The 17,779-nt window shown below is 53.2% G+C and overlaps 1 protein-coding gene across 2 annotated transcripts in view; it reads right to left on the reverse strand.

Moving 5' to 3' along the window:
* Positions 1–13,071: 13,071 nt before the first annotated feature.
* Positions 13,072–17,779, reverse strand: part of DPYD (dihydropyrimidine dehydrogenase) — a 45,411-nt gene continuing 40,703 nt past the window's right edge. For both annotated transcript variants that reach the window (XM_076065066.1, XM_076065065.1), the window contains 6 exons: positions 16,796–16,915; positions 16,191–16,333; positions 15,665–15,844; positions 14,489–14,623; positions 14,137–14,277; positions 13,072–13,453 (listed from right to left, as the gene is read on the reverse strand). In XM_076065066.1, the coding sequence (XP_075921181.1) occupies positions 13,295–13,453; positions 14,137–14,277; positions 14,489–14,623; positions 15,665–15,844; positions 16,191–16,333; positions 16,796–16,915 (878 nt within the window). In that variant the 3' untranslated portion in view covers positions 13,072–13,294. The remainder of the gene's footprint in view (positions 13,454–14,136; positions 14,278–14,488; positions 14,624–15,664; positions 15,845–16,190; positions 16,334–16,795; positions 16,916–17,779) is intronic.

The following is a 17,779-nucleotide window of genomic DNA, read 5'->3' on the forward strand; positions in this document are numbered from 1 at the left end:
AATGCAGGAGACGGTCCATGCTGTGACTTCCGAGTGAAATTGTGCCCAGGGAGTTCGAGAATTCGGGCTCAGATCCAAATGGCAGGAAGTTGAGTCGAGTCGAAATTTGGTAACGGGGTGCTGGGCGATGTGGTGGTGGGGTTCGGGGATTGGTGTGTGGGTCTGGTGGCTGGGGGTGTGTGGGGGCTGGGGGTGTGGGAGGCTGGGGGTGTGTGGGGGCTGGGGTGTGTGGGGGGCCGTGGGGGTACGGGGGGGGGCTGGGGGTGGTAACCCGAGTCCAAAGTCGAAGGAGGCTGTGGTGCAGAGTCCTCTTGTGACTCATGGAAAATGCCCTAAGTCTGTGGGTCTCTTTGGAAGTCTTCACGTCTCTATGGCAAGGCTACGTGTGTGTGTCTGCGCGCGTATGTAATGCTCCTACAGTCTGGGGGATATTTGTACGTATGCTCGATTTTCCGCTCACGGCCAACATCAGTGACGAATATGTCAATCGGTCCCCGTGCCACCTAGGTCCACTCAGCCTAAAATGCGTATATCGTGCAGTGTCTAAACATCGACCTTGTGGGCTACCCCTACATCCCAACGTGTGCCATCGTGCCGGCCTCCATAGGCGCTACTCGCTAACAGCACTTGCCCCAGCAGCCTGTTAAGACTACAAGGTTTGTCTTTGTGTGTGTTAGTAAGTCGTACATGCCGCGTGTGTATGTTCTTGTGTGTTTGTGTTTATCCGGAACTGCCCTTGTGCAACAACTAAACCACCGGGGGTCTCCCATTGGGAACCTGACCCCTGTGGGACCCTTTGGACCCCAGTGGGACAATCGGAGCTCTGTGTGGGACCCGACTCAAAACCTAAGGGCGTGCGGTGCGAGTGGTGTGTGTGCGGTGTGTGTGCGGTGTGTGTGTGCGTGTGCGGTGTGTGTGTGTGTGGTGTGTGTGCGGTGTGTGTGTGTTCGGTGTGTGTGCGGTGTGTGTGCGGTGTGTGTGTGTGTGTGCGGTGTGTGCGGTGTGTGTTCTCTGTGTGTGTGCCTTGCGTGTATGCTGTGTGTTCTCTGTGTGTGTACTGTGTTCTGGTGTGTGTGTGTGCCTTGCGTGTACGCGTGTGTTCTCTGTGTGTATGCTGTGTGTATGCTGTGTTCTCTGTGTGTGTACTGTGTGTTATGTTGTGTGTGTTGGTCTTGCGTGTACGCGTGTGTTCTCTCCGTGTGTGCTGTTTTAGGTGTAAATTTCTGTGTCTGTGTTCTCTGTGTGTGAGTGCTCTGTGTGTTCGTGTGTTCTCTCTGCGTGTTGTGTCTGTATTCTGTGTGTGCGGTGTGTGTGCGGTGTGTGTGTGTGTGCGGTGTGTGCGGTGTGTGCGGTGTGTGTGTGTGCGGTGTGTGTGCGGCGTGTGTGTGTGTGCGGTGTGTGTGCGGTGTGTGTGTGCGGTGTGTGTACGGTGTGTGTGTGCGTGTGGTGTGTGTGTGCGGTGTGTGTGCGGTGTGTGTGTGTGCGGTGTGTGTGCGGTGTGTGCGGTGTGTGTGTGTGCGGTGTGTGTGCGGTGTGTGTGCGGTGTGTGCGGTGTGTGTGTGCGGTGTGTGTGTGTGTGTGTGCGGTGTGTGTGTGTGTGCGGTTTGTGTGCGGTGTGTGTGTGTGTGTGTGCGGTGTGTGTGTGTGCGGTGTGTGTGTGCGGTGTGTGTGCGGTGTGTGTGTGTGCGGTGTGTGTGTGCGGTGTGTGTGCGGTGTGTGTGTGTGGTGTGTGTGTGTGTGCGGTGTGTGTGTGTGTGCGGTGTCTGTGTATGCGGTGTGTGTGTGTGCGGTGTGTGCGGAGTGTGTGTGTGCGGTGTGTGTGCGGTGTGTGTGTGCGGTGTGTGTGTGTGGTGTGTGTGTGCAGTGTGTGTGTGCAGTGTGTGTGTGTGCGGTGTGTGTGCGGTGTGTGCGGTGTGTGTGTGTGCGGTGTGTGTGCGGTGTGTATGTGCGGTGTGTGTGTGTGTGTGCGGTGTGTGTGTATGCGGTGTGTGTGTGTGCGGTGTGTGTGTGCGGTGTGTGTGCGGTGTGTGTGTGCAGTGTATGTGGTGTGTGTGTGTGTGCGGTGTGTGTGTTTGCGGTGTGTGTGCGGTGTGTGCGGTGTGTGTGTGTGCGGTGTGTGTGCGGTGTGTGCGGTGTGTATGTGTGCGGTGTGTGTGTGTGTGTGTGTGCGGTGTGTGTGTGTGCGGTGTGTGTGCGGTGTGTGTGTGTGCGGTGTGTGTGTGCGGTGTGTGTGCGGTGTGTGTGTGTGTGTGTGTGCGGTGTGTGTGTGTGCGGTGTGTGTGTGCGGTGTGTGTGCGGTGCGTGTGCGGTGTGTGTGGTGTGTGTGTGTGTGCGGTGTGTGTGTGCGGTGTGTGTGCGTGTGTGTGCGGTGTGTGTGCAGTGTGTGTGTGCGGTGTGTGTGTGCGGTGTGTGTGGTGTGTGTGTGCGGTGTGTGTGCGGTGTGTGCGGTGTGTGTGTGCGGTGTGTGTGTGCGGTGTGTGCGGTGTGTGTGTGTGCGGTGTGTGTGTGTGCGGTGTGTGTGCGGCGTGTGTGTGTGTGCGGTGTGTGTGCGGTGTGTGTGTGCGGTGTGTGTACGGTGTGTGTTGGCGTGTGGTGTGTGTGTGCGGTGTGTGTGCGGTGTGTGTGTGTGCGGTGTGTGTGCGGTGTGTGTGTGCGGTGTGTGTGTGCGGTGTGTGTGTGTGCGGTGTGTGTGCAGTGTGTGTGTGCAGTGTGGGTGTGTGCGGTGTGTGTGCGGTGTGTGCGGTGTGTGTGTGTGCGGTGTGTGTGCGGTGTGTGTGTGCGGTGTGTGTGTGCAGTGTGTGTGGTGTGTGCGGTGTGTGTGTTTGCGGTGTGTGTGCGGTGTGTGTGTGTGCGCGGTGTGTGTGTGTGCAGTGTGTGTGGTGTGTGCGGTGTGTGTGTGTGCGGTGTGTGTGCGGTGTGTGTGCAGTGTGTGTGTGCGGTGTGTGTGTGTGGTGTGTGTGTGTGCGGTGTGTGTGCGGTGTGTGTGTGTGGTGTGTGTGTGTGCAGTGTGTGTGTGCGGTGTGTGTGTGTGCAGTGTGTGTGTGTGCGGTGTGTGTGCGGTGTGTGTGCGGTGTGTGTGTGTGTGCGGTGTGTGTGCGGTGCGGTGTGTGCGGTGTGTGTGTGTGTGCGGTGTGTGTGTGTGCGGTGTGTGTGTGTGCGGTGTGTGTGTGCGGTGTGTGTGCGGTGTATGTGTGCGCTGTGTGTGTTTGCGGTGTGTGTGTGTGCGCGGTGTGTGTGTGTGCAGTGTGTGTGGTGTGTGTGTGCGGTGTGTGTGTGTGTGCGTTGTGTGTGTGTGTGCGGTGTGTGTGCAGTGTGTGTGTGCGGTGTGTGTGTGCGGTGTGTGTGGTGTGTGTGTGTGCGGTGTGTGTGCGGTGTGTGTTTGTGTGTGCGGTGTGTGTGCGGTGTGTGTGCGGTGTGTGTGTGGTGCGGTGTGTGTGTGTGCGGTGTGTGTGCGGTGTGTGTGTGTGCGGTGCGGTGTGTGTGCGGTGTGTGTGTGCGGTGTGTATGCGGTGTGTGTGTGTGCGGTGTGTGTGTGTGTGCGGTGTGTCTTCTCTGTGTGTGTGTCTTGCGTGTACGCGTGTGTTCTCTGTGTGTGTGCTGTGTGTTCTCTGTGTGTGTGCTGTTTTAGGTGTAAATTTCTGTCTGTGTTCTCTGTGTGTGCTCTGTGTGTGTGTGTTCTCTGTGTGTGTGCTCTGTGTGTTCGTGTGTTCTCTCTGCGTGTTGTGTATGTATTCTGTGTGTGTCCTGTGTGTTATCTGCGTGTTCTGTGTGTACTCTGTGTGTGTGTGCTCTGTGTCCCCCGTGTATGTTCTCTGTACGTGTGTTCTCCGTGTGTCTAATGCGTTCGGCGTTATTGGTTTCCTTATGGAGCACCATCACCACCACATACTCATTTCGCAATTTCGAGGGAGGGGGTGGCTTGGAGGACGTTTGGAATGAACCCCTGTGGAGAATGTATCCCCATCAGAGTGGGTAGGGTAGCAGTAGATAGATCGTGGTTGTTGATGATGACCATTATGATGAAGAGAGGGTGAGGAATTGAACCCTGGTGTTGAGAGGTGAGGGACATGACCCCGGTAAGAGGTTGGACCCTGGCAAAGAAAGAGTAGCAGTGGATAGATCATGGATGATGATGATGGTGGCGAGGAGTGAGGGCTTGCACTCTGGTGAGGAGTGGTAGCAGTGGATAAATCATGGATGGTGGTGGTGAGGTGAGGTGATGGACCGTGATGAGTGGGGTGAGGAAACAGTGCCCCCTGTCGTTTTCCCTCTGAGCAGACCTTTCGGAGTGCGCCAAATGCCATTGGATCTCCCAATGCGCAGCAGATGTTGAGTCTGGATCGTGCTTTGGATAACGCCCCCCCCCCCCCCACGTGCGAACAGCTGACAGGTCACGTGGTACATAAGCGTCTCCCGCACGCGCGAACAGCTGACGGGCCACGTGGTCGATAACGTGTCCCCCCACGCCCGAACAGCTGACAGACCACGTGGTCGATAACGTGTCCCCCCACGCGCGAACAGCTGACAGGCCACGTGGTGGATAACGTCCCCCCACCCCCCCACGCGTTAACAGCTGACAGACCACGTGGTGGGCAGCAGAGGGCAGCGGAGCGAAATCTAATTTGTAAGGCTCACTGGGGCCTTACCTGGTAAAGTAGTTCATATGTTTATTTATTTATTATAGTTTTACTTAGGGATCACGAAAGGGTTATAGGGGAGGGACGGGAAGGAGTGGAGGGGCGATGGGGAGGCATCCCAGAGACAAGGAGAGTCTCGTCTGGTTGGAAAAACCAAAACAAACTAAATCTATTTCAGTTTCCTTTAAATGAAGCTTTGAGCCAAGAAGCTTTTAAGTCGGAATCCCATCAACAACCAAAAACACAACACCCCCCACCGTCTCTCCCACAAACGGCAAAAGTCACAGTAAAAATAAAGCAATCATAAACAATAACAATCAATCAATCAAAGTGTATTGGTCGCATACACAATGAAGCTGATGTTATAGCCGGTGCAGCTAAATGCTCCAGTTGTCAGCTCCACAACATTGCAACAGCATGTCTAACGAACTTAACAACAACAATTATTAAAAAAAAACTAAAAATATCACGAAATATCCGAGCGAATCCAAATTACAACCAAATAACAACTTGACAAGAAGCCGAATAAGAATCTGTGCGGATATGCATGGGACGAATGAACACAAAGATATACTATATGTACAACAATAGGTATTAACAGATAAGCGAAATGAAAAAAAGATAGCGAATCATAATCGTAACGTAAAAATCACATTTTAGTTTTTCAATAGAAAAAAAAAATTAAGTGACATATAGGTTATTAGCGAAACGGCACGCTTTATCTCTAAAAAAAACAACAACACTAATCAAAATTTGCCATATTAATTGTAATTCTGATACGGTCCAACACACGGTGGCATTATACAAAATAAACAGCGCAAAGTGTAAACAACGAATGACAACAAAGGAAGCGAACAGCAATTGAGCTTAAAAAACACAAAAGCGCGTCGCGTGAGAAATCTTTAAACTATATATATACTGTGTACGGAATCAGAATATTCATTTGTACTGGAGAAATCCGATTAGCTATGAAGCTCTTATTCACATCGCACGAACATTATTTACATCGATCTTGTCCACGAATGTTATATCCAGCGGCGGATAATGGACGGCGAAAGGGTCTTTGGAATATCGCAGCAACAACAACAACAAGTCAACAAGTCAACACACTCGTCAACGCGCTTTCATGCAGAAGGCTCATTGCCAGAAACGTCGCCTATTAATCAATGTAAAAATATTCCAGATTTGAAGCTTTCGTGACTGCAAGGATCCATACTCTTTGGTTCTATTCGGTAAAGTCACGTAGGTAAAAAATAAAACAACAAAAATCACGACGTTTCGGCCACAACACAAGCGGCCTTCATCAGGTGAAGGGACCAGACTGTCTCGAAGACTGCGCTGGAGTGAAACAGAGCCAAGCTCAGACCACGGCCTTTAAGCTGTGTGAGAGAGATTAAGGTGCCTTGACAAAGGAATTAGCATAAAAATTAGCATTTAATTGGTGGACTTAGCATGATGAAAGGTGTAGAGAGGGTGAACATGCAGGTGCACATGCACCCGCATGTGCTGCGAAAGTTTGGGGTACCACTACTTGAAAAAATATACTGTACCATTGAAAATTAGTTTAATGTTTGGTTCGATTTAGAACATCTTTCCAATGGTTGCTTAATTTGAAACCATCTTCTCGGTTGAAATTGTGTCTGTGTTTGTAGATCTGAATTGCCTCGTGAACAAATCTCTGATAAAAACCCGTGGGTTTGCAAAGAACCTTGGTATCGGAGAAAATTATATCGTGATCACCCACAGTGTTGTAACAGTGATCAGCTATGGCAGAAGAATTCGTTCTGCCGTGTTTCAAATCTCATTTGTTCTCGCGAATTCGGTCAGAGACATGTCGTTTCGTCTCCCCGATATAGCAATCACCGCAGGTACAACTCAATTTGTAAACCCCGGGATACTGTAAGTCAGGAATGACATCATTCACGGATGGGATCAGATCACGAATTTTGTGTACTGTATTGAACCGGACCTGGATCTTGTGTTTGTTTAGAATTTTGGAAATCTTTTTAGTAACGCCTGCTATATATGGTAGTGTGATGGTTTTGACCGGAGTATCAAGTGGTTGTTTCTGTATGGAGGGAGAAACAATTTGGCGGATGGTACGGTCAGAGTATCCATTCCTTTTGAGGGCCAGATGTACATGTTTTAATTCACTGGTCGGTGGTGTTGGTCCGAAATGCAATGAGCCCTATGGTATAAAGTTTTGATGAGATAATTATTTTGGGCTGGGTGGTGGTGGGAATCAGGTTTCAAGTAGGAATCTGTGTGGGTGGGTTTCCTGTAGACAGAATGCCCCAATGAGCCATCAGGTCTCCTCTCAAACAGAACATCTAAGAATGGTAGCTTGCCATCTTTCTCCACTTCCATGGTGAATTTGATGGCGGGATGTCTGGAATTGATGTGGTGTAGGAAAAGGTTCAGAGCTGGGAGGCCATGTGGCCAAATGACGAAAGTGTCATCCACATATCTCTTCCACAGGGAAGGTCTGAGGGTGGAAGTCTGGATGGCGTCCAATTCAAATTTCTCCATGAAAACATTGGCTATCACTGGTGACAAGGGGGAACCCATGGCAGTACCCTCATTTTGCTTGTAATTGAAAATTTGGTACAACATGAACTAAACCCTGAGGTACCTACGCTGGTCACACACTGCCTCACCAACACCTACTTTACCTGGAATGGTTCCTTCTACAAGGAAGTAGTGGTACCCCAAACTTTCGCAGCACATGCGTGTGCATGTGCGCCCGCATGTTCACCCTCTCTACACCTTTCATCATGCTAAGTCCGCCAATTAAATGCTATTTTTTTATGCTAATTCCTTTGTCAAGGCACCTTAATCCCTCTCACACAGCTTAAAGGCCGTGGTCTGAGCTTGGCTCTGTTTCACTCCAGCGCAGTCTTCGAGACAGTCTGGTCCCTTCACCTGATGAAGGCCGCTTGTGTTGTGGCCGAAACGTCGTGATTTTTGTTGTTTTATTTTTTACCTACGTGACTTTACCGAATAGAACCAAAGATAATGTGAAAATATGTTTTTTTGTTAAGGCGTCACAATCGGTTAACGTCGCGACGTCATTACGCAGCGCGCACGCGGAATGAGGTCTTGCGCGATGACGTCACGTCGCCGTTGAAGCGCGATGATGCACGTCACCGTTGAAGCGCGATGACGTCACGTCACCGTTGAAGCGAGATGACGTCAACGTCGCCGTGGCTGCTCGTGTAGCCCCGCTGCTCCGGTGCACGGTCACAATGGACGAGACGGAATCCGTTCGGCCTCCCGTTCACCGACGGACGGGACGCGGGCCCGGCAGGTGACGGGGAGACGCGGCGTGTCGAGCGAGAGGAGGAGAGTCCGGGACGCGGTACTCCTCCACCCCCCCCCCCGGGGGGTCGCGAGCGCTCAGCCGCCGCTTAGGCCTCCGTTGACTTGTACGGCGCTCGACTTGCGGAGTGGCGAGCGACAGGGCTGGGGTGTTTGTGGAGGCGCTGTCAAAAGTTTTGTTTGCAGTTTTGACATCGCCAATGAATGCGAATCGCGTTTGTTAAAGCGCCGGCTGTTGTGTTTTTTTGTTGTTGTTTAAAGAAGGTACTCTAGGGGTGGTCTGTTGTGATTTTAGTCGTGTGGGGTTCGTTCGGGAGGCTTAAATTGTGTTACCGTTTGTGTGTTTAACGCTCTTTCTCGCGTTTGTTGCAACGTTCAGTCTCAATATTTAGAGTTTTAGACTGAATGCGATGAGCTATATAGCTCTTTTCTTCACAGATTTCCGGGGTAAGAATGTTACAACAACAAATAACACGAAAAAAACACGATAGGAGTGCAGAGTACAGGGAAGGGTAAACGAATCACTTGAAAGAAATGTGAAAACAAAATAAACGTATTAATCTCACGAGGTACAGGATGAGTCTTTAGTGGGCGAGATAGCGATAAACAATCGTCTTGTCCTCCCTCAGGCATCACCAGCCAGGGTCAATCCACCGCTGGATGAAGGCCTTCACAATCCACCACCAGCCATGGTCAATCCACTGCTGGATGAAGGCCTCAATCCATCACCAGCCATGGTCAATCCACTGCTAGATGAAGGCCTCAATCCATCACCAGCCATGGTAAATCCACTGCTGGATGTAGGCCTCAATCCATCACCAGCCATGGTCAATCCACTGCTGGATGAAGGCCTCCACAATCCACCACCAGCCATGGTCAATCCACTGCTGGATGAAGGCCTCCTCAATCCATCACCAGCCATGGTCAATCCACTGCTGGATGAAGGCCTTCACAATCCACCACCAGCCATGGTCAATCCACTGCTTGATGAAGGCCTCAATCCACCACCAGCCATGGTCAATCCACTGCTGGATGAAGGCCTCCACAATCCCCCCGACGTTGATTATTCGTCACGTGACATGACGCCAAAAATAAATGTTGGTATGGGGGAAAACTAACAAAGGGAAAACATCGGTGCAGTGGGAAAGGCCCAAGATGGAAGGTAGGGGGGGGGGTTTGAGGAGGGATTTGAATGCTAAGAGAGAGGAGTCGCGGTGGATAGGACAGTTGCGTAGATATTGGGCAGGGTTTGACTTTGCCTTCTGGTGTCTCAGATGGCTCTCGCCTGATAGTGGTCTGTGTAGGTTTGGTGAAGTCGGGGAGCATATGCGTGGGAACATAGAAGTATGGTACAGCAGTTAATTTTGCTTCCCACCACAGAGCCCAGCGGCCCTGCGCGGTGCGCCCCCATCCAAGGACTATGCCAGGCGTCAAACATGCTTGCCGTTCAAGATATGATATCGGGCACATCCCGGGTGATTTTGTATTTTTTTAATTGAGGCCTATGACCTAATAATGCTACAGATTGTTGCTGTGTGGCGCTCCACACTTTAACAGAGTCTCGGGCGGCAAATGTGGGAATTGTACTCTGACGTGGGCACACCAATGGCATGCTCTTGTCAATTAAGAATCACATGGTGTTTACAGGCCAGCAATGGGTTAGTGCACTGCGCTCTGAACCTTGCCGCCTGAGTTTACTAAAACTATAGGAATAAACTATTATTTTACCAGGTACGGCCCACTGGGCCGTACAGCTCCTTTTCAGCAGCGACCTGTCAATCAAAAATGATAGCACAACGAAGTGGTGGCTTATCACGTAGAAATGTATAGCAGTAGCCAAATAGTGTAAACGCATGACATTGATTCTAAATGTGGAGAGAAACACCCGAGGACCCGGAGAAAACAAATCACGCGACCACGGGGAGAACATGCAAAAACTCCAAATATACAGGTGTCATGGTCGGGATGGAGCCCACGACCTCCTGTATACCAGGCGAGGGAGATACCATCTCCTAGCCACCGCGACGCTCCGGGAAAGGCTAATATCAGCCGCGGGTGATATTACAACCGGTCCTGGGCACTCTCCCTTCACCCATCCACACTAACCAGTGTGGTTACAATCTAGATTTGAAGTTTTCGTGGCTGCAGGGATCCATACTCTTTGGTTCTTTCGGTAAAGTCACGTAGTAGGTAGAAAATACAATAAAATCACGACGTTTCGATCGCAACACAAGCGACCGTCATCAGGTGGAACAGAACTGCTGAGCAATTCTCCTGCTGAGCAGTCATCAGGTGGAACAGATACAGCAGGAGAACTGCTGAGCAGTTCTGTTCCACCTGATGACGGTGAGCAGTTCTCCTGCTGAGCAGTCATCAGGTGGAACAGATACAGCAGGAGAACTGCTGAGCAGTTCTGTTCCACCTGATGACGGTGAGCAGTTCTCCTGCTGAGCAGTCATCATGTGGAACAGATACAGCAGGAGAACTGCTGAGCAGTTCTGTTCCACCTGATGACGGTGAGCAGTTCTCCTGCTGAGCAGTCATCAGGTGGAACAGATACAGCAGGAGAACTGCTGAGCAGTTCTGTTACACTTGATGACGGTGAGCAGTTCTCCTGCTGAGCAGTCATCAGGTGGAACAGATACAGCAGGAGAACTGCTGAGCAGTTCTGTTCCACCTGATGACGGTGAGCAGTTCTCCTGCTGAGCAGTCATCAGGTGGAACAGATACAGCAGGAGAACTGCTGAGCAGTTCTGTTACACCTGATGACGGTGAGCAGTTCTCCTGCTGAGCAGTCATCAGGTGGAACAGATACAGCAGGAGAACTGCTGAGCAGTTCTGTTCCACCTGATGACGGTGAGCAGTTCTCCTGCTGAGCAGTCATCAGGTGGAACAGATACAGCAGGAGAACTGCTGAGCAGTTCTGTTACACCTGATGACGGTGAGCAGTTCTCCTGCTGAGCAGTCATCAGGTGGAACAGATACAGCAGGAGAACTGCTGATCGCTTGTGTTGCGATCGAAACGTCGTGATTTTATTTTATACCTACACGAGTTTACCGAAAGAACCAAAGTGTGGTTACGCTGCATGTGGAGGCCTTGATGCGGTCGTGGGTTAAGGGCTATAAATCATCATGAGTATTGTTATGATTATCCAAGGCTGACTCAGTCCTCTGTAAATGTGTATAAATGAGTGGGTGGTCATGTTGTGCGACTCGCTGCTTCTCGTCAAACCCTAACGCCTATTTTCATCTCATCCCTCTCCCTAACCACAACACCAACCAAATTCATCACCCCAATTCCATTGCTAACCGTCTCTGCCCCCCTTTGTATCCATGCATGGTTCTGTGTACCCGTATGTTGAACTTCTTTCGCGCCGTACGTAGCCAACCGTGCTAATCGGAGGTGCGGGGGGAGGACAACAAACTCGACAAATTGTAACATCATTTTCTGCATCCCAGGAGCCCAAAAGCCGTTTCTGGGTTGGTGGGAGCAGTGGGAATCTAACTTGGCCCCACTGGACTCTAGTGAAAGAGAATTTGTTAACTTCCCTCTGACCCCCCTCCCGCCTCCCTCTCCATGATCTCGCTGTGGGTGAGCGTATCACGAGCAGTGAATCCTCCCCAAATATAGAGCCGAGTATCGCCGGAACCCGGCACTTGGGCTTTTTACACAAGCTACCCCCCGCCCGGTGCGGTGTCCAAATAACCCTTCTCTGGGAAACAAAAAAATGTATATGTAAACCGTTCCTCTTACAAAACAGTGTTTAGTTTATGTATTTTTTATTGTGAGGAAATGATTCGTAAACACATTGGACTTCCCCCACCCCCATGTATTCCGCTCAAGAGAAAACGGTTGCGCTGGCATTTTCCTAAATAAGGGAAAGAGTCGTTTTGCCAATCGGATGAGCATCGAGGATTCGAGGTGTTTGCTGCCATCTCCCATTCGCAGCCCCCTGAGTCAGGGGTGGAAATTCCACGCTTCCATATTGGCTCCATGTGACGGTGCCGAGCATCTCTACTCCCGCTATTCCACGTTTCCCTCACCAGCGGGCTGGATTCCCATCATCGCTCTATTGGGGACACACCTCACACCTCGCCCACCCACTCACTTGTCCACTGTAAAAGTCACTCATCCGCGAATCGTGAACTCTTCGTCCACCAACTTTACCCATTCACCAACTTATTCACCTACTCACTTCTTCACAATCATCCATCCCACTCACCCCTCCCACCCACTCAATCCAGCCCTTAATCATCTGCTTGTGGCTACCCATGGCTCTTAATGCGTTTGGTATTGGGTACTATCCTTCTTTTATTGGAAGGGCTGCTGCTGCTTTTTTCATAAACAGACAATCCGCAGTAGTTGATCAGCCCCTGTGGGGGGAGGGAGCGATGTTGCCATGGATACCGTCCCTCACTATGTGTTGCCATGGGTACCGTGCTTCTCTGCGTGTTGCTGTGAGTACCGTGCTTCTCTGCGGGTTGCCATGGGTACCGTCCCTCACTACGTGTTGCCGTGGGTACCGAGATTCTCTGCGGGTTGCCGTGGGTACCGAGATTCTCTGCGTGTTGCTGTGAGTACCGTGCTTCTCTGCGGGTTGCCATGGGTACCGTCCCTCACTACGTGTTGCCGTGGGTACCGAGATTCTCTGCGGGTTGCCGTGGGTACCGAGATTATCTGCGTGTTGCTGTGAGTACCGTGCTTCTCTGCGGGTTGCCATGGGTACCGTCCCTCACTACGTGTTGCCGTGGGTACCGAGATTCTCTGCGGGTCACCGTGGGTACCGAGCTTCTCTGCGGGTTGCCGTGGGTACCGAGCTTCTTTGTGGGTTGCCGTGGGTACCGAGAATCTCTGCGTGTTGCCGTGGGTACCGAGCTTCTCTGCATGTTGCCGTGGGTGCCGAGCTTCTCTGCGGGTTGCCGTGGGTACCGTGCTTCTCTGCGTGTTGCCGTGGGTACCGTGCTTCTCTGCGTGTTGCCATGAGTACCGTGGGGTGACACCCAAGGGCACTGCCGCCACGCCGTGGCCAATTTATTCACCAAGGCCGCGACAAGAAAGCCACCTGTCGCCGCATCACGTGGCTCGCGCTAAATCATTCGGCCGCATCGCGATGTAGAGATTTATAAAAGTGTAGATAAATTTATTTAAGGTTTAATCACAGAATATACCCTGTTGCGCATTTCATCGAGCAATTTAAAAGCATGGCTAAAACTTCGAGTGCAGAGGCGATGGTCGCAGGCATTTGCAGCGGTGACATCGGTGGTAGTCGTGGTGATGAGGTATGCAATTGGTAGTTGCGGTGACCACGTACGTGGTTGTGATGCATGTCTTGGTGTTGTTACACCGCGACGGGCACGCCACGCTGGGGGATGTAGGGCGTGGGGCGGGTCACCATGGTGATACAGTCGTGGATGGGGCACACGCTGAGGCACAGCGTGCAGCCTGTGCAGCGATCGGTCACGAGCGGAACATGGTCGTGCTCGCCAAACTCTATCGCCTGCACAAACACACACACACAGAGATCCCCCGTGTCGCCGTCATCAGACTGTTGGGGCAGGTACTGTTCGCGAGTAGCAGCACCCAAGACGGCCAGAACGGTGCACAAGGGGGTGTGCGGTGGCCCCTCACGACGCCCGGCCGCCTTTGTCTCCCAGCGATAATGGTTACACACTCCACGACGAGGTACTCATTTGAGGCCGACCAGACCTAGGGGAGGCCCAGGACCAGTTCAGCTAATCGTCACCGGTGTTGGTGACCGGGGGTCTAAGCCGGAGTTCGTAGAGCGGCACGCTAACCGCTGCACCACCGCTACCCATGCGCACACGTGGGTGTGCTTACAGGCGATTACTTATGCCAACAACAAGCGCCATTCGTTACCGAGTGGCGGTGACTTCACCACGGCACTCGTTCCAGGCTATGTGCACTTTTAACGCCACGCAGAAGTGTCGAACGCCCCCTTTGGCAGGTTGTCACGGCACAGACCCAGGTAGAGCCATGGAGTTGACTGGCAGACGCTCCCACTACCTGTGCCCTCCCCCCTACTGTGCCAACATTTTACATACAACAGCAACCACCATTCGCCACTAACTGGCGGTGATATCGCCATGGTGCTTGTGCACGTCGAGGCCTCGTCGAGTGTCTTCATATAAACCGCGTGGACACACGCGCACTGCCACGCACCTGGTATCCCGAGTCGTTGCACGTCAGGTAGCACTTCCCGCAGTTGATGCAGAGCTCTGGGTCCACCACGGCCACGACCTGCTGCGAGTTGTCCAGCTCGGCGTACGAGCCAATGTGCGCCAGAGCCCGGCCAATCACATCCTGGGGTGATGGCCAAAGGTCATTGGGTCTCTTGGATTCCTGTGTCTCGTTGGGCCCCATGTCCCTAGCTCTGTGGCCCTGGTGGTATTCCGTGTCTTTCTGTGTGGCCCCATGTTGCTGTGCCCGAGTAGCCCTGTGCCTTTGTCTTTCTGTGGCCCCATGATGCTGTGCCCCAGTACCCCTGTGTCTCTGTCCCCGTGTCCCTCGCCACCTTGACATGCGGGGTGGCTTTGCTGGGCGCGTGGAGGGGCTCCGTGGTGGGGGCCGCCATCTCTCCGCCCCGCAGCTTCGCCTCGGCGAGTAAACGGCGCCGCTCCTCCAGGAAGGGCCCGAAGTGCGGGAGGCTCTGGGGGACAAGACGCGGGGGACAAGACACGGGGGGAGAGACACGGGGGGAGAGACACGGGGGACGAGACGTGGGGGACGAGACGTGGGGGACGAGACACGGGGGGAGAGACACGGGGGGACGAGACACGGGGGGAGAGACACGGGGGGAGAGACACGGGGGGAGAGACACGGGGGGAGAGACACGGGGGGACGAGACACGGGGGGACGAGACACGGGGGGACGAGACACGGGCGGAGAGACACGGGGGGAGAGACACGGGGGGAGAGACACGGGGGAGAGACACGGGGGACAAGACACGGGGGACAAGACACGGGGGGAGAGACACAGGGGACGAGACACGGGGGGAGAGACACGGGGTGAGAGACGCGTCGCTGCGAGCCGGGCAGCGGTCGCGGGAGGGAAGACCTCGCATCTCTCTTTCTTCTCAGAGCAGGGAGAGGTTGCAAGGACCGCTTAAATGAGCAGGTTACAGCAATACCAACAGCATCACCAACATCGTCAAACACGGTCAGTCCACTGCTGGATGAAGGCCTTCTCCCACGATCAGGCAACGTTGTGATCTGCTACCACCTATTAACTAACTATAAATAATTTATATTTTATCAGATGAGACCCGCTGAGCTATAACATCTCTTTTTCAGAAGCGACCTGGCTATCACAAATTATAGCTCAACGAAATGGCTTATCATCATGGAAATTCATCGCAGCCAAATACTCTAAAAGCGTGCGATTCTAAATGTGGAGGGAAAAACCGGAGAAAAATCCACGCGACCATGGAGAGAGAAAGAGAGAGAGACACGCAAACTCCAAGTATACAGCAGGCGTCCGGGTCAGGATCGAACCCGCGACTTCCTGCATACCAGGCGAGGGAGTTAACATCTCTTAGCCACCGCAGCGCCCCGACCTGAACGAGAGCCAATTGCGGTTGCTGCTGCGGTGTTTGTCATCGTGGTTGTAGTGTCGCCCGGTAACCCACAGCCCTTGGCCCCTACTGCCCCCTCTGGACCCTCAACGACGGCCCCCGAGCCGGCGAGCCCACCTTGCCGAGGAGCTGCGGTAGGCGGGGCAGGACCTTGCCGCGCTGGTGCGGCGCCGTGGGGGGACTCTGCCCCTCCCAGGAGCGGAGTTCGTCCATGGAGCCCAGGTAGAGGAGCGCTCGCAGACCCGAGCAGTAGTCGTCGATCAGCGTGAAATCCTGGTTCTGTATCGCGCTGCTCACCTACGGGGCGCGCGCACGCACGGCGCGGCACGTACAGCGCTCGGCACGTACACACGGCACGTACAGCGTGCACGGCACGTGCGCACGGCACGTGCGCACGGCACGTGCGCACGGCACGTGCGCACGGCACGTGAATGCCCACACGTACACTGCAACACACCACATCCGTGCATGCCCAAAGCAGGCGCACGCTCATCAGACGCGCGGACACACAACACGTGCGCACGGACACGCTCACAACATGCACACCCCACGCACATGCTGCTGTGTGTGCACTATGCACACCCCACGCACGTGCTGCTGCGTGTGCACTATGCACACACACGCAGCAGCACAGCGCCCCCACCTGCAGCACAGAGGCCCCACAGTGCAGGAACTGGAGGCCGGCCTCTGCCGAGTCGATACCGCCCGTGGCCATGATGGGGAACCCCGGCAGCGCTTGGGCGATGGCCGACACGGCCCGCAGCGCCACGGGGCGGATGGCATTGCCTGCGGGCGCACGCAGGCAGTGTGCACAGGGGTCAGACTTCTGGATACAGGACTCCTGCATAAACGCGTTCAATAAAGCCGTAAGTGACAGGTGGTGCTTTCGTATCCCGTGGCGCGGTGGGATGTGCAGCGTTGTGGCGTGGATGTGGTGCGGTCTCACCGGACAAGGTGTGGTGTGCATTGGTGTGGTTGTGACGATCTAGCGCTTGTGCCGTGATTGCGGTGTGGCATGGCGAGCGGTGTGCAGTGCGGCGGTTGGTTGAGGTTGGCGGCGGTCTCGCCGAACACGCCACTGGTGTATAGCGCTTGTGCCGTGACTGTGGTGTGGCACGGTGAGCAGCACGGTGAGCAGCGACGGTGTGGTTTCATTGTGACGTGAAGTGGCGGGCCGTGTGGTGGTTATCGTGATGGTTGTTGCTGTTGCCGTGGTTGCTGCGGAGATTGTGGACGAGGCGGTCTCACCGGACATGCCGCCGTACGTGGTCCTCTGCTCGACCCCCACCGCGGGCCACGGACGTCCGTTGGCTCGCAGGCCCATGAGCCCCGACACCGTGTTGGTGGCCGTCACGCCGTCCGCCCCCCCTGCTCGCGCGCGCACGAAGGACAAAAGATCCACAACCCCGGCGTGGCCTCTAACGCAGTGGTGGTTATTGTCGACCTTACAACTTTCTTTTTTGGCTGCTGTTGAATTTTGTTTCGACCGAATAAGCCAGCACCCTCACCCCTTGTCTGACCCCACATGCGGTTTCGACTGTTGAGATTATTGTTGCTGCTATAAACGTCCAGATGATGGGCCGCAATGTTGAGCTATCATTGGTGGCCAGGTCGCTTAATGAACAATAAGTTCATACCTCGGTGGGGTTTTGTCTGGTAGGATGGGGGATGGTTTAGTTTTATTTGTGTGTGTTTGGGAGATGTGTTTACCTGTGTTTTTTTTTTACTTTGCACTCCGATGGTGTTTTTGTACTGTTTGTAACGTTCTTACCTCGTGCCCCGACTGGACAACTGTGAAAAAAAGAGCTTCATAGCTCATCGGATTTCCTCCAGTTATGAATAAATTTATTCCAATTTCTGAACATGGTTCTGAGAAATAAACGTATGAATAATGAACGTCAACATTTGAACCTATTGTCCATTTTTGGTGGTAATCTCAGCTAGGAGTTAACTGCAAGCTAATTTTAAAAAACACAGACCCTCCGCGTGCGTGACGTCATTTGTTCGCTGGTTACTTTAACGCTCAGTGGGGCTTTCGCGACCAATATCCATAAGTTTTGTTTGGGTTTAGATCGCGTTAATATGAATGTCGTTAAACCCCAACACTGCCGGGAGACACAGCCTACTGGTAAGGGTTTGCCCACGTAAACAAAACGTGACTGTTCGTAACTGGTCCAGCACACACCAGCTGTGTGTTGGAGAGTGAACCCACTGACACATTTACAATTCGAG

Source organism: Petromyzon marinus, chromosome 1 (assembly GCF_048934315.1).
Source record: "Petromyzon marinus isolate PM22_M1 ecotype Great Lakes invasive population chromosome 1, UKy_Petmar_22M1.pri1.0, whole genome shotgun sequence".
Classification (NCBI taxonomy): domain Eukaryota; kingdom Metazoa; phylum Chordata; class Hyperoartia; order Petromyzontiformes; family Petromyzontidae; genus Petromyzon; species Petromyzon marinus.